Here is a 15813-nt window from a genome sequence, read left to right as displayed (position 1 = left end):
GGCAGAAGACAGAGAGTGGTAATTAATGGACACTGCTCATCGTGGACTAATGTTATTAGTGGAGTCCCTCAGGGTTCAGTGTTGGGTCCATTGTTGTTTTCTGTATTTATAAATAATATTGATGATGGTATATCAAGCTTAATGTCCAAGTTTGCAGACGATACAAAGGTTGGCAGGGTTGTTAAGGACGCTACTGACGCTCTGCTGCTGCAACAGGATCTGGAAAGGTTGAGCAGATGGGCTGAGAGGTGGCAAATGAAGTTTAACATTGACAAATGTAAAGTACTACATATGGGAAACAGCAACCCCAAAGCAACGTATCAACTCTGTGGTACTACACTGACAGTGGTAGAGAATGAAAAGGACCTGGGGGTATCTGTGCAGGCAGATATGAAGTTCTCTGAGCAGTGCAGACGGGCTGCAAGAGTAGCTCATGGTGTCTTATCAATGATATACAGGAATTTTTCTAGCAGGAACAGGGAGGTGATTATTCCCTTGTATAAGGCAATAGTCAGGCCGCACCTTGAGTACTGTATACAGGTCTGGAGGCCTCATTTCAAGAAGGATATAGAGGTGCTGGAACGAGTGTAGAGAAGGGTAATAACGTTAGTGAACGGAACGAAGGGTTGCTCTTACAAAGAAAGGCTTAAGTTTTGCAAATTATAGTGTCTGGAGACTAGGCACCGGCGAGGTGATCTGATAGAGGTGTACAAAGCCTTGAATGGTTTGAGCATGCTCAATGCTGATGGGACACTGAGTCTTGCTCAGAATAATCACCTGAGAGGCATAAATTCAAATTGAAGAAAGACAGATGTAGGATAGATGTGCGGAAATTTGCCTTTAGGCAGCGGGTAGTTGGTTTCTGTATGTGGAACTTGATAGCCTTGTTGTGGAACTTGATAGCCTAAATAAATTTAAGGCTCAGCTGGACAGGTATTTCCAACGAACGGAGGGGTGAAGTGGAAGGGTTTTTTTTTTTTTTTGGCTGATGCTGCATAAGCTTGCTTTCTTGCATCATATGCCTCTACTAATGCTGACATGGGCTACTTTAAGAGATGTTGTTCTCTATCCATCGTGACTCATTAATATTTGTCGATACAGAACTGATGCAATGATTCTGTATGGACAAATATTAATTAACGTCCCAACTGCGTTAAATTAATGCTAAAAAGCGCTAAATATGGAATGAGGGTTCCCATCTCTTTGAAATCGGAATTATTAATTTTTTGGCCGTAAAAGTGGAATTTAGACTTTACATTGATTTCAAATTTTTTATATTATATATTTATTATTACTTTTTTTTCCCAAATTAGTAGGTGTGCCACTAACAAGAGCTGCGCACGGTACGTGTGCCGCAGGGTTAGTTACCCCTGCAGTATATAGTGTAATCTAAAAAAAAAAAAAATAATAAATCTCCACCACTACTTCATCTAGTATACACTGTCTTCATCTAGGATACAATATGTTCGGAACATAAGATGCAGAGAATTTTAGGCAACATTTTCCCGGATAAAAAATGCGTCTATGATCCGAAAAATACAGTATAATTATTTTTTTCTGCTCTCTATCCTTCAATATCTTTCCTATTTATTATCTCACCGTTTACCTTTGTATCTCTCTGTACACTACTTTAAAGGCACCTTCGTAGTCAGGTGGGCAGGAGTATCAGTGCATAGCACACGCTTCATGATTAGACCACGGTTCGAGCCCTTGAGCCACCAAATATGGAGGATGCGGAAAGGGTTGGGAATGACCACCGCATATCCCCCGAGCAATATGGCCTTAGTTGCTAATGCTCTAAAAAAAAAAAAAAACTACTTTAAAAATAACCCAGTTTAATGTAAAATATACTAATGGTAACAGGCAGTAGCTTTAAAACATGTTACTCGTAAGTTTTACTTTTCTCATATTTTAATTTCTCCACTCATGATTTAAACATGCGAATTGTGAAGTAAGTTTCGAGGGCAATTCAGCTGTTTTGTTATATTTTAGCAAAGCTTAATTACATAACTAAAACAAACAATTCCTTATCTTATTCAAAAATAATGTCGAGACGAGAAGATGACGCTAACTCTCAGCCCAGGTGGAGCAGTTTATCTCGTGAGTTTTAGTTGACTCCCGATTATCCGGAAACAGGAAATAAAAGGCAAAAATGAATAAAAAATAAATAAAAAAATAAAAACTTTGTATATGTGTCATAAAAGGAATTTTATTTATATACTGTACTCATGAATACTGTATAAAATATGAAAGTATGCTACATAGTGATAAAGTTTCACATAAAATTTAATACAAATATATTTTCTGAAAAAGAAAAATAATGAAGTTCACTTTTTCTGTTGATTTATCTTCCAGCACGTAAATTTAGAACTACTGTACCATCTTGTCAACGATATCGGCGGCTCTATTTTGTTCCATGTATTTTTCATGGAATATTGCACCTTTTTCGTGTGAAATTTTGATAATTTCATGAAATGAAATGTTGCACCTTTTTCGTTTAAGTTAATGAGATGAAGAGTTTGTTCAGCAGTAAGAACAGTCTTTTTCCATTTTAACATGGAGGCACGTACATAAATTAAGAAAAAAAAAAAAAAAAAAAAAAATTCTGAAAAGAACAGAACGTAAAGAACATTGCAAAATGTAAACAAACACTGACGCCTGACACTACTATGATGCTCTTTTTTCTTTTTTTCTAGCTGGAATCTGTTATAGGCTCTGATTGTTTCATGCCCTATACTTTGATTGCCTGGCTTATTCAAGATGAACCTTGGACTACAAGTGCAGTTTCTTAAAGGAATTTATTTATCCTCAGAATTGCAACATGTAATTTTTTTTTTTCTTGGATGACCGATCAACCGGCCGATTGCCAACACACACACTAAATTTTATGGCACTATTTTATACTCCTTTCTCGACCCGCACTGCCGATCCAAAAATCTCGCTTTCGCTTTGCCATTCTTCCTCTCCTTTCTCCGGCCAAAATTTCTACTTATATATCGCAAATTGTTTCATTCAATTTTCCTGCCTGTATCAATCGTATCTAAAATAAATTTTCGGTTTATACTCCGGCACGACAACCAAGTCAGTAGAGTTTACAATAAATCGTCAATACAAATATTTATCGTATTTAGTAGTCACGGGTTTGAACTCCAGTCCACTCAAGGAACGCGTGCTATGCGTTCAGCTACGTCTAATTTTTCCTTGTGCGACAAAGGAACCATACCTATACTAGAGAAGGGTGACGGGTCAATGAAGTGATGTCGCTTGTATTGCGTTCCTTGATGTCGTAAACTTATTCTGGTCAACAACGTTACCTCTTACAAAGTTAAGTCTATACATTCCTTCAGCTCTATCGTATTTACTTCAACTTAAGGTATTTATAACCCTTTTGCTTTTGTGATTGTTTTTGTTCAATCACTTTAACTACGTGAGAAAGCATTTATTTTTCATCTGGGATTTTCTTCAGTCTCCTCTGTACATTCCTCAAGCTTACTCTTACGTTGTTATAACTTTTTATTTCTAATTCAAATTAATTCAGTTTAACTGCTATTTAAATTTATAAAATTATTTTTTATTATTTTTTTATTTTTTTAGTAATAATGTACTCTTGCACGATCTTAAGAGGAGAATACTGCATATGGTTTTTACCTAAGTTATTCCAGGTTTTTCAGTCTGCTCAACATGCGAACTTGTCCATCATACTAATATTTATTTATTTTTATTTATTTATTATTATTATTTTTTTTATTTATTTATTTATTATTTTTATTTTTTTTTTTTTGAGAGAAGAAGAAGAAGCGATGACAATCTCTAATATCTCGGCATCAAAAATCGAAGAAAATGAAGAAAATCAATAACTAGGATGTTCAAGAATTATAAATAGGAAAGGGTTTACCGTTTACAGTTTTAATGAAGCTCATATCAGTAAAGGCATTAAAATGTAAACAATGCTAGCACTCATTTGCTTCTGTGTATTTGAGCACCAGCAACCGCGATATACAAAACTACATCAGAAACAGTTGTACAGGAAAAGCAACTGCATTAATGCTTTTTTTTTTTTTTTAAGTTAAAAAAAAAAAAAAAAAAAAAACCCAACATTTTAGACCACACACTTTAGGATCATTTTTGGGAAACATTCTTTATTTTCTAGTTATGGGTTAACATTGTTGCCACTAATAAATAAATAAATATGTTTTGATCTAATAAGTTACAGTTCAGTTGAGTTCACCAGAATTTAAATTTCTTATCACATTTAAAACTAATAAATCTAAAAATTTTTCTCACCTGGCTGTTAGGAAGTGACGACTGACTGGATTCCAATTCTTGTAAGAGAGAAAATTCATCTTCTCCGGCAAGGGTCATGTTTACTGTGCATAGGAAAATCAACCAAATATTTTATATTAGCCTTCGAGATTAATCTTTAATCTCTCAGGAAAACGAAATAAAATTTACTGGCAACAAGGCGACCTTTATCTCGACTGGTCTACTTGAAACAGAAATACTGTACAACCATTTGTGAAACTTGAGATGCTCATTATCTCTGCTCATATTCTTTTGTTCTTTCACTTCTTATTAGGTTCACAAAGAATTACAGATCAAGTTCCCCTTCACAATAGATTCAAAACTGCGTGTTTAAGGTCTATGGATTTTTTTTTTTTTTTTTTTTATTGGTGTGTTATTATACTGACTACTCTGTTACTACTTTTCAGATATTCTTGCTAACGATCAGGAGAGTTATTCACCTTCTTCTTTTTGTTAGAAGGCGTTCACAGATTATGTAAAGCAAGGAGCGAGTAGATAAAGCGTCTAAAATTCAGATGTTCCTTACGTAGTAATTGCAAGATAGTGGTCAAAGTATATCACTATGCTCATGTTCGAGATGAGGTTAGAATTCCGAAGCAAGCAGGCTACATTTTCCAAAATGCACGAGAAGTCAAAGAGAACTTTGATTACTCTGAGCAGAGGCGGTTTGTTGTTTGTTATTTAGTTTTTAGGAGCATTAGCAACTAATGCCATATTGCTCCGGGATATGCGGTGGTCATTCCCTGACCTTTCCGCATCTTCTGTATTTGGTGGTGACGGGCTTGAACCCCGGTCTAATCAAGAAGCGTGTGCTACGCACTGCTGCTCCTTCCCACCTGGCTACAGAGGCGCAGCAGAGGCTGATTTAACGGCGGGCGCGCACTGGGCCCGACTTCTGAAGGGCCCACGCAAAACCCCAACAAATTATTTGAACATATCAGTTCAACTAATAGTTGAACTGATATGTTCAACTATTAGTTCAAAACTTTGTGATTATTATTATGCTATTATTAATTATATTATACATATATTATATTCAAATTTTATTGGAAATAAAACATTAATAGTACATAATATTTTTTATTTATTTAAAAAAATGGTTAACATGTATTTTTATTTTCCCTGTCTCTCTCTTTTTTTAAGGGGCCCAATATTTTCTTCTGCACCCGGGGCCTCAACCGACCTTAAACCGCTCCTGACTCTGAGCAGAGGAACTTTAACGGGCCTAATAAGACAGCCTCGGAGAAAGACATTATGGTTTTTCCTCTAAGAAACTCGAACTATTGAAGAGAAAATAACTACACAATTGGAAAATAATATTTTAATCCCCTGACACCAAAAGAATCAAAGATCAGGGATTTAAAGTATTGATATTTCTATTCATTATCATTTCTATGGTAGTAGTTTTTCATCGACCCGATTCCCAGTTATATCGGTGTCTTTAGAAGTACGGTGATCGTAACTGGGACTACTGATCGGGATTCAAATCCTGTTTCGATGGTACGAACTTTTATCGGTTATTTTCAAAAGCGGCCGAGTTAGTCGATCTCGAGAGGGCTGCATATTCTATTTTCCAAAAAGTCGGGCTTTTCGTTTTGCGGACTGAAAGACGGGCACGCACAGTTTCAGGCATCCACCACATCTGAAATAAACGAATTAAACAAAAAGAGAAAATAAAAAGTACCAACTACTGTATTTAAGAAAAAAATAACTACAAAAGTTAAAAATGATGTTTTAACAATTTGTCTCATTCTTATTTTGGGAAACGAAAAATTTAAATTTCTGGGATAAAAAATTGGGCGACATTTCCACAGACCAATTAAATCGATCGCTGTGGGAAAAAAAATAAAAAAAACTTGCATGATAAATTCCTTCTGTCATAATGGAATTCGATCCCAAGCCTTTTTCCACAATAAGTGGATGAACAGCGGTAAAAACTGCTAGTTGTAAGAGGTTTCAGGAAGTATTTATATACGAGATGGTGATAAAGTACGTTCCCACTTTTAAATTAAAAATTAATAATTCGTAAACTTGAAAAAGATTTTTTACATTGCAGTTAGCATATATGGGATTTTTAAAAACAATAAAAAATTATGTCGTCACTGACTGAGCAATTTATTCGTTACAATAAACAAATTTACTCTTGCGTTCATTATAAAAAGGAATGAGAATGACTGTGGGATCGGAGAATACAAGTGCTTGCTCGTCACGGATTTATTGTTTGTCGCCAAGATAAAAAGCTTGAAGCCGTGTCCTAAGTTAAGTAACCAAATCCAATCAAATTCATTTTAAAATGTTGCTTTAGAAAAAGTACTTTTAATTAAATTGTATTACAAGAATGGCGACAATGGCATTGCAGTTCTTAGAGCGTACCAAAGATAGAAAAATGTCTCAAGGCCTCCTTACTAGAAAAACCGTATTAAATATCGCACTGCAGTTCGCAAAAGGCTACCTAAACCGGTGTTCCCTTGAGCATAGTTAGTAAGTAAAGGCTTAAAAGTAGGCCTCCATCTGTTTCCCTTCTAAAATCAAACGTCTGCATCGATTGAAAAGACTGTCAAAGCCGTCGTGATTTTGCTCAGTGGATGATTGACAAGGTTGCTCAGGATTCAGAATCGTTTTTAACATTTTATGGATGGATGAAGCACACTTTCTCCTTGATGGAGTTTGATAGGCATAAATTGTCAAATTTAGGCTGGAGAAAATCCTTATGTACACCTTCAGAAATCACGCTATCCGTTAAATGTTACAATATGGTGGGAATTTACGGCACACGTAAATTATTTTTGATTGTTGTTATTGACCCATTCTTCTTTGAAACCATTATTAATCGAGGACATTTTCAGACATACACAATTAGCTGCACATGATATCTTAGCCTGTTGCGAATCAAAATTATTCCAGCGATTAATGAATGCTTTTTCACATGGACGCATAATTTTTATGCAGGATGAAGCTACGTTCCAAACTAATAATAATGTTAAAAAGCTCTTTAAAAAAATTCTCACGTAAGAGTGAATTATATCATCATTTTCCACATCCCGGCAGGCAAGATTTTCGGACCATCTTCCAATAGATTTTTATTTATGTTGGTATTTAAAACACCATATTTACTGAGATTGCCCTTCGACGCTTTCAGATTTGAAGGGCACAACTTTAAAGCAGCTGTGAAGAACACTTTATGCTGATTATATATGTGGAAAATAAAGGCGGATAAGAGGAGATTTGATCATTAATAAAGATTGGTAAAAATTCAATTGCTTTGTTCGCTCACTGGTGATTAAATCTTGAACTAATTCTTGAAAATACTTTATAACCACTTTGTACTTCAATATAGGATTTAAATTTAATGTATTGTAATTAGTGTTTATTGTTTCATATCTTTTACATGAACAGGGGTTATTTTATTGTGCAACTCTAAAAATTGACAATGTATCTAACAACCTTATAACGTTGAATCCGATAGCCGAATAGGAAGAAAATTAAATAAAGCACAGGTTTAAAAAAAACGTACCTTATATTATTATTATTATTAGCCATATGGTGCAAGGAAGTCTGAGGCTTATACTGCACTGACCAAAAAAAAAGAAATTTGAGTTACCTTGAGAGAGAGAGAGAGAGAGAGAGAGAGAGAGAGAGAGAGAGAGAGAGAGAGAGAGAGAGAGAGAGAGAGAGAGAGAGAGAGAGAGAGAGAATAGAAGGGAATCACCAAGAGTATGGGCTCTTGGTGATTCCCTTCTACTTCTCTCTAGGTGAGAATGGGCTTGGCACACCCAGGGTCTAGCTCAGGATCCTAGGTGTGCCAAGCCCATACTCACCAGATGTGAGCCCCTGGGGTAAAATATTAGTAATATGATGGAAAAATCAAAAATAAATTATATTTATAGATATATAGAGCCCAAATACAGTTAATATAAGTTGTGTACAAAAAATTAATTTCACAAAGACACGAACAGAAACAGTACTGTTTGTGTCTTCTGCATTCTAATGACAAAACTGGAACCAGATGCACAAGTTTCCAGGCCCGCCACATGCCACACATGCGTGACCACATCAGTTCAGGTAATAACTACAGCTGTAATTCCAGACCGGCAGCTTTTATGTTGTTGCAAAATAAAGAAAAAAGTAATTTTAATTTAACCAGCAGCAGTGAATCCACTCAGAAACAGAGATGATTTAGAGGAGTATTTCCAGAATCAGTAAAAAAAAAAAAAAAAAGACAATAATGATGAGGAAAAAAGTGAATGAAATAAAAAAAATTTAACTTCAGGATAGGACAGAATTCATGAGATTCCTGGTTCCTGGACAACGCGACGCTGTCACTCCTCTGGCTAGAGGACAGACCCACCGCTTGGCAGGTATATGGGTACGCTGCATTCACGTAGACGGTAATTCGATGTTAGTATGGATAAACGTTGTGAGTTAACTGACTTTGAAAGAGGGATGATAGTGGGTGCCCCCATGCATGGGTCACTATCGCGGAGGTTGTACAGAAATTGCACTATACCTGTTCGACAGTATCAAGAGTGTATCGGGAAAACACCATTTCCGGGATAACATCTCATCTTGGACAGTGCTCTGTGCGGAGAAAGGTGGTGGATGAACTGGCTGTCGACGTCTATCTCGCATTGTTTCAGCCAACCGGAGAGCGACAGTGGCACAAATCACCGCCGATTTCACCAAGGGAGGTGCCAGAAATGTCTCCATCAAGACCATCAGGCAATCATTAGCCGCAATAGGTTATGGGAGCGGCCGACCCACCAGAGTCCCAATGCTAACACTACGACAGAGGACGCTATGCCTCAACTGGGCAAAAGAGCATCGGCACTGGACTTTGGATGATTGGAGACTTGTCTCCTGGTCTGATGAATCCCGTTTCCGCACGAAGCTACGCACCCATCATGTCAACAAGGAACTGTTCAGGCAGATGGACGGTCCGTAATGGTCTGGGGCGTGTTCAACTAGCACACGGTGGGACCTCTGGTACGTCTAGACGTATCCCTGAACTGTCCAGGTTATGTGTCCATCCTTGCAGACCATCTGAATCCCTTCATGGTCATCGTGTACCCACAGGGCAATGGATTCTTCCAGCAGGACAATGCACCTCCCACAACGCTGTGGTGACTAGAACGTGGTTCGAGGAGCATTCTGAAGATTTTACCACCGTGGAATGGCCTCCTCATTCACCGGACTTTGGAATGCTGTGGAAAGATCCGTTCGAGCTTTGGATCCTCCACCCAGGAATACGGTAGAATTATGGACAGCGGTGCAGCAAGCATGGATGGAATTACCTGTGGAACGCTTTCGTGAACGAGTGGACTTAATGCATCTCCGTGTGATTGCCCTTATCTGGGCGAAAGATGAGCCTACCCGTTACTAGATATGTTATCCCATGATTTCTTTCTACTCAGTCTATGTACATTCAGACATCTTTTTTCCATTAGAGACCGGTTTCGTCCACATTAAAGTGGACGAAAATTCTTCAAGTAACACATCAAAATTCTTGAAGATATCAGGCGCTGTCTAATCTGCACTTGTTGGTTCCCCATTCATTTTCATGTTATGAGTTTCCACAATTTTTGGAACTTTCAAACCAACCATAGAGTGCATTAAAACTCTGATCATAGCTGTCACCTTCTTCTTCTTTTCAAGTCTTCGAAATGACTGCGCGCTCTTTAGTTTGGACAATTGTAAAATTTAGTGGAATATGTTTTTGAATTAAATTTGATCTTCCATCCAAATCGTTAAATTTTCTATTTAGTGTGTGGGATCTTTTCGGTTTTTTTTTTTTTTTTTTCGTAATTATCAGTAGATTTTATTAGTGCCGATTCTCTCACTGCCTCACGAATTAGGTTTTTATTTCTTTAAAGAGATATTTTTTACCACTCTCATGTTGTTTTGTTGTTTTTGAAGTAGGTTTTAGGAGCATCGGCGACTAAGGCCATATTGCCTTGCATATACTGTCTGTAAATTGCATGTGTTCTGTGGTCGATTTTCTGTTGCTGAACGAAAAACCAGAGTTTCCGGAAGGAAAAACCATGCTACCCTCGACTGAGACTGACTAAACTCAGCCACGTCATGAAAAAGCCCACAAAAATTACTCACATCATCGACGGGATTCGAACTTTTCCACCCGGTGTGGGGAGGACGGCGATTCTACCAACTGTGCTACCCACGAAGGTTCATGTTGTTTTATTAATTTTATTTTTGTCTCTAAGTCTATTATATTTCTTTTTCTTTTATCGCGTTTTTTCCTTATTAGCCGTAATCATTTGATATAAACACAAATTAAAAACCAAAATACAAAACGCGAGAAAATTGATGAAAAATCGACTTCAGCTTAAATTTATGAAACACAAGAACACTGTTACTCTGCGACTGACCAATGTTCCATAATGTTACTAATACTTTCTTACGTATACCAAAAAGCTAATGATTATTTAGACTGGGGATATCCAAAATGGACTTTACTGTTTTATGACTGTTTAATTCAGCTTTCATTTATCTTGGATTAAATTGAGGGAAGAATGACGAATTGCATAGACAGATGTTTCGACAAGATTTTCCTCCTTATAAAAGCGTACCTTTTCAGTACTATTTAAGAAGCTACACATGCAATGCAATTACGTATCAACTCCTCTGACCGTTTGGTCGTCCCGGAGTATAAACAGAAAATTTATTTATTTATTTATTAAATTGTACATAGAAAGTTCTGTGTACGTTTACAACATATGCGCACAGTTGTTAGGAAATGACAATGAGAATTAGTGGTCTGTGGCACCAGGACTGTTTCCTCTGATTACAATCGGCGCATATGGTTTGTGTTGTTAATTAAAAACAGAAGTTGCAAAATGATTATGTTTTAAATACTTCGTTTCTTATTTACAGTAAGATAAAAGTGGAGTTTCTTGTCATGCGTATGTTGACCTTGAAACGGGTAGTACTTTGTGAAAGTATATGAGCAGATAAATAAGTCAACGAAGATTATTATATAATATATTTAAACATTTTGACAGCAAGCTAATTCCATTTTACTGCCTTTGTCTTTAAGAGTGTTTCGTATATAAAAGTCGTCGTCATATTTATACAAGCCCGATGAAAGCTGAATAACAGCAAAGTTATGTAAATGTAACTTAAAAAAGTTATAGCAAATCAAGAATGGATGGCACACTTTGGTTGCGTTTTTTCGTATTATCAACAGAACAAAAGTGCTTATTAAACATCGGTCCACTCTTACACAAGTTGAAATTTCAGTCTCAAGTAGAAAGCTTTCTAGAGCTGCTATTGAAAGCCATAAAGTAATCGTCACTAGTACAGTGTAAACGATCACTGTATTTTCACACTGCGTGGAAGAAAAGCTGCTTTCGAATCTGTCAAGACGGGGAATTTTTACGAAGTTTTTCCAAACCGTAGTCGAGTTCGTCGGCCTCTGACTAGAGAGGCAGAGTTTTTTTCCCTGAAACAGGTTTCTTGCATCCAGAAAAACAGGCAAACCAACTAGAGAATAAACACAATTTACAGCACATATGCAAAATACTCATGGCTTAGCTACCTTGATGGTTAGACACACAGCACAGCAGCTTCGAAAGGTGATACTTCAAATCTTCAGTATGTTGTCATAAACCCTATGACCCGTCATCGTTTGTTACGCATGTGGGAAATTCTGGGCTCAATTTCCTTCGGAAGACTAGTTATTGTAGTACCTCTTGGCGCTTGGTGGTTTTTCTTTTCCTTCTCTTTTCTTTCTTTCTTTTTCATAGTTGCTAAGAGCAAAAACAACGACAAATATATTTTTGGAAAAACTTTATCCAACTCATGCCAACACATGCACCCTTCTTGTTCATTCGACATTCCGACGCCGATTAATTGCGAATATCCCTGAAACTGTTTCCAGCAGTGAACTTCCTAACAATACACTTTAGAAAACTTTCTTAGAAGTTTAAAAATAGAGATGCTTTAAGCTATATTTTTTTAAAATATATAAGTAACTGTATCAACAGGAATGGTGTTCAGGTGTGTTCCGATCGAATTCGAGCACTGCGCTTGCTATAATAATTGGAGATCATCCAAATAATACAATTTTCAAGAAAAGTTATACAGTATTTCATAAACATACGTTGCAGTGAAAGGAACACTGGTTTTAATTTGGCAGACTCAGTTATTCGCAGTTGAATGTATACGCATAGTTCACCCACAGATTTTTGGAGAAAGTTTAGAAAACAGCTCAATTACAAAATCTGAGCTTTCTGTGGTAACGAATTACAACTTATGTAAAGCCATTTAATTAATACCTTCTTGTTTGTGATGCGTTGATCGAAATATTATTATACATTCAGACCAATATCAGCGATGTACGGCATATGCTTAGTCATTCAGTATTTGTTTCTATGCATTTCACTAATCTCACAAACGGAAATGTTTTTCCGTTTGTGAGATTAGTGAAATGCATAGAATTTGTGAGTTGGAACAAAAATGGCAATAATGTTAATCTTTCTAAAATATGGTGCTATAAAATATGCTTCCATTGTACTGCTTCGTGATGAATCGTTCGCTGGATAGGAGATAATATTTTATCTTTTTAGGTTAACCTATGAAAATTAAAATAATCCTTCGCGGCGAATATTTATGTTACATGTACGCATCCTCAATGCGGAGGGGAAGAGGAAAAAATATCTTCGCTGTTTAATAATTTAAATTAGTAGTTAATTTTATTATTATTATTTTTTAATAATTGAATTACCTGGTTAGTAATTAAGGTTGAACACCTAGAAATGCGCTTCCTTGAAGAAAAACAGTAATTTTACTGTTGATCTAAAAAAAATTTTTTTTAAAATTACATTTTAAGGAAGCTTTGCATTTCGAATCAAAACCAAGAAAGACGTTAATTGGAACCAGCGCAGTGAAAGGAATCGTGAATAAAGAGGACAGCATTATAATCAATACAAGTAAGGGATGAGAAAAATCAGAATGAGGAGCCGTGAAAGAACGACGATATACGAAATATATACTCTTCTCCCAAAAATATTCGAACCTCGTGGTGTTTTAAAAAACAAGTTTTAATCAATAGATTAATAAGGTTTGGGCCCACCTTTGGCCCAAGTTATACCATCGTTCCGTTGTCGAACACTTAGTATATGAGTAGTAGTAGTTCTACTACTACTACTTTGGCCAATTTCTTGTAGAAAACAATATAGGGATTTGTGTCCATTCTTTATTCAGCTGAAACGTCAGTCCAGCCATAGAAGAGGAGCGAAGTCACCGAGACTGATCAGGCGTTCTACTCCACTTCAAAGTTGTTTGATTGAAATTAGGTCTCGACTCTGGCCAATCGAATTGTTGAACTTCGAACGCCTAAAACCAGGTTTAAGGGATTCCTCGCGTCATCGACGAGATTCGAACCAGGGCCTTTTCCACCCGGTGTGGGGAGGACGGTGACAATAGCACTATGCACAATACCCGCTAAGAACAACTGGGTAAATTACGTACTCCTTCCGCCCGAAATCGATTGACTACAGCCAAAGCTAACGCTAGCGTTTGTGGCACCTGAGGCAAAACCTTGTAACGGCGCCTAATTCACATCGTATCTTAACAAGCATATATGAAATCACTATTATTATTATTAGCTATATGGTGCGAGGAAGCCTGAGGCTTATACTGCACCAGCCAAAAAAAAAATTTCTGAATTACCCTGAGAGAAAACAAGAGTCAGAAGTGGACATGTGTATATGTAAGGGCGGCACCTAGAACGTTTGTTCAACTCCGCCTCGTGTCTCTGTGAAGAACAGTATCACTACAAATGGGCCAGATATGTGTGTGACGTACGTTCGTGTGTATTATGTGTGTGTTCTATTGTTATGTTCTGGCCACTTGGCTACCCAGAAGCATCAGTCGCCTGGACAAATGATTCTGGGTACTCATCCACACCACGGGAAGGTGGGCCAGTCCCAGAAAAACACGTACTGTCTCAAGAGAGACTCTGACCCACCTAGTGTTGCCAGAAGGTGGAACAGATTCCTCTGGGGGCCCATTCCAGAGGGAGGAGATAAAGACAGAAGAGCCCAAAAAAAAAAAAAAAAAAAAAAGCCACCCGTGGTGCAGTTAGGGGAAAAAAAAAAGAGTAAAATAATAATAATAAATTAATTAATAAAAATATATATATATATTAAATAATAATGATAAAAAAATAATAATAAAAAATAAAGAAATAAGAAGAAGAAAAAGAAGAAAAAAACAATTTAAATAAACTGGCTGCACTAGAGTGGGAACTCAAGAGCACGTGAAAAAAAATTAATTAAAAAAATATATATAATAATAAAAAAATAATGATAAATAAATAAATAAAAATATAATTAAAAATAATAAAATAAAATAAAAAATAAAAATAATAAAATAAAATAAATAAATAAATTGGCTGTGCTAGAGTGGGAACTCGAAGCAGAGCGCGTGAAAAAAAAAAATAAAATAATAAAAAAATAGATATAAATAATAAAATAAGTGAATAAATTGGCTGCGCTAGAGTGGGATCTCAAGGCAGAGCGCGTGAAGAACAAATTAAATAAATAAGAAAAATAATAATTTAATAAAAATAAAGAAAAGAATAATTTGATTTAGAAAATAAAGAAGAGAAAAATAAATAAAATAAAATAAATGAATGAAATGAAAGGAAAATGAATGAATAAATAAACTGGCTGCACTAGAGTGGGAACTCCAGACAGCACGTGGAGAAGAAAAAAAAAAAAAAATGAAGAAGATGGTGGCGAATATAGAACTCTTTAAGTCACTGAAGAGGTATTGTTAGGTGCAGTAACAACTATGTAGCTCTGCTTCCTGCGCTCAAAGACTTGGGATGCATACGATTGGAATGCCTTTAGATTATCAGGTGTTTGGAGTAGAGGCTCTGGTTGCTGTTCTGAGATACCTCGCACAGCCTGCAGCAGGGTCCTTCTTAAGTCATCGTACAACCTGCATTCGAAAAGAAGATGTTTCCAATTCTCTGAACTGCCGCAGAAACAGCGATCTGTTGGTAGCAAACCCAGTAGATGTAACTTTTCGTTGAGAGACCCGTGTCCGGTAACCAAGTAGAAGGATTCCAAGGTGAGAGAAAGCCAGGTCTTTACCGTTTTCAGGGTTGTGAAAGTGACATCAGGGAGGAATTTTCTGGTAACGGAGTCAGAAGTAGAAGGAAGTCAGCAAGAAAGAGAAGAATGATGATATCCAGCTCAGGTATCCAGATGATACCCCTGGGATTGGGTATCTAGCAGCGCCTAATGCAAGTGTCTCACTGCGCACCCCTATCGCCTGCTCAGACTACAGTCCCCGATGAAGCGTTTAGAAGTTCTACAAGTTTACGAAGGAACTCGACCCCAGAATTCCCCAAATCAGTGACAAGTGCTAAAACCACTAACTGCACGGAGGGCATGGTAGTTCGAGTCCGCATAATTACTAATTACGGTAATGTTTTTGCATCGCTTTGCCACAGTGCTGCAGCACAAGGATTTATACAGCACAAAT

General features: G+C 36.7%; 1 protein-coding gene across 1 annotated transcript in view; it reads right to left on the bottom strand.

The window, feature by feature from the left end:
• Nucleotides 1-4429, bottom strand: part of LOC150087169 (protein white-like) — a 207307-nt gene extending 202878 nt beyond the window's left edge. Inside the window, exon 1 of the mRNA XM_090372390.1 lies at nt 4285-4429. Within this exon, the coding sequence (XP_090228516.1) occupies nt 4285-4362 (78 nt within the window). The 5' untranslated portion in view covers nt 4363-4429. The remainder of the gene's footprint in view (nt 1-4284) is intronic.
• Nucleotides 4430-15813: the final 11384 nt, after the last annotated feature.

Source organism: Mastigoproctus giganteus, chromosome 4 (assembly GCF_048544385.1).
Source record: "Mastigoproctus giganteus isolate SK-2022 chromosome 4, ASM4854438v1, whole genome shotgun sequence".
Lineage (NCBI taxonomy): Eukaryota > Metazoa > Arthropoda > Arachnida > Uropygi > Thelyphonidae > Mastigoproctus > Mastigoproctus giganteus.
Note: the sequence above shows the minus strand (reverse complement) of the source record. Positions and strands in the feature narration are given on the sequence as shown.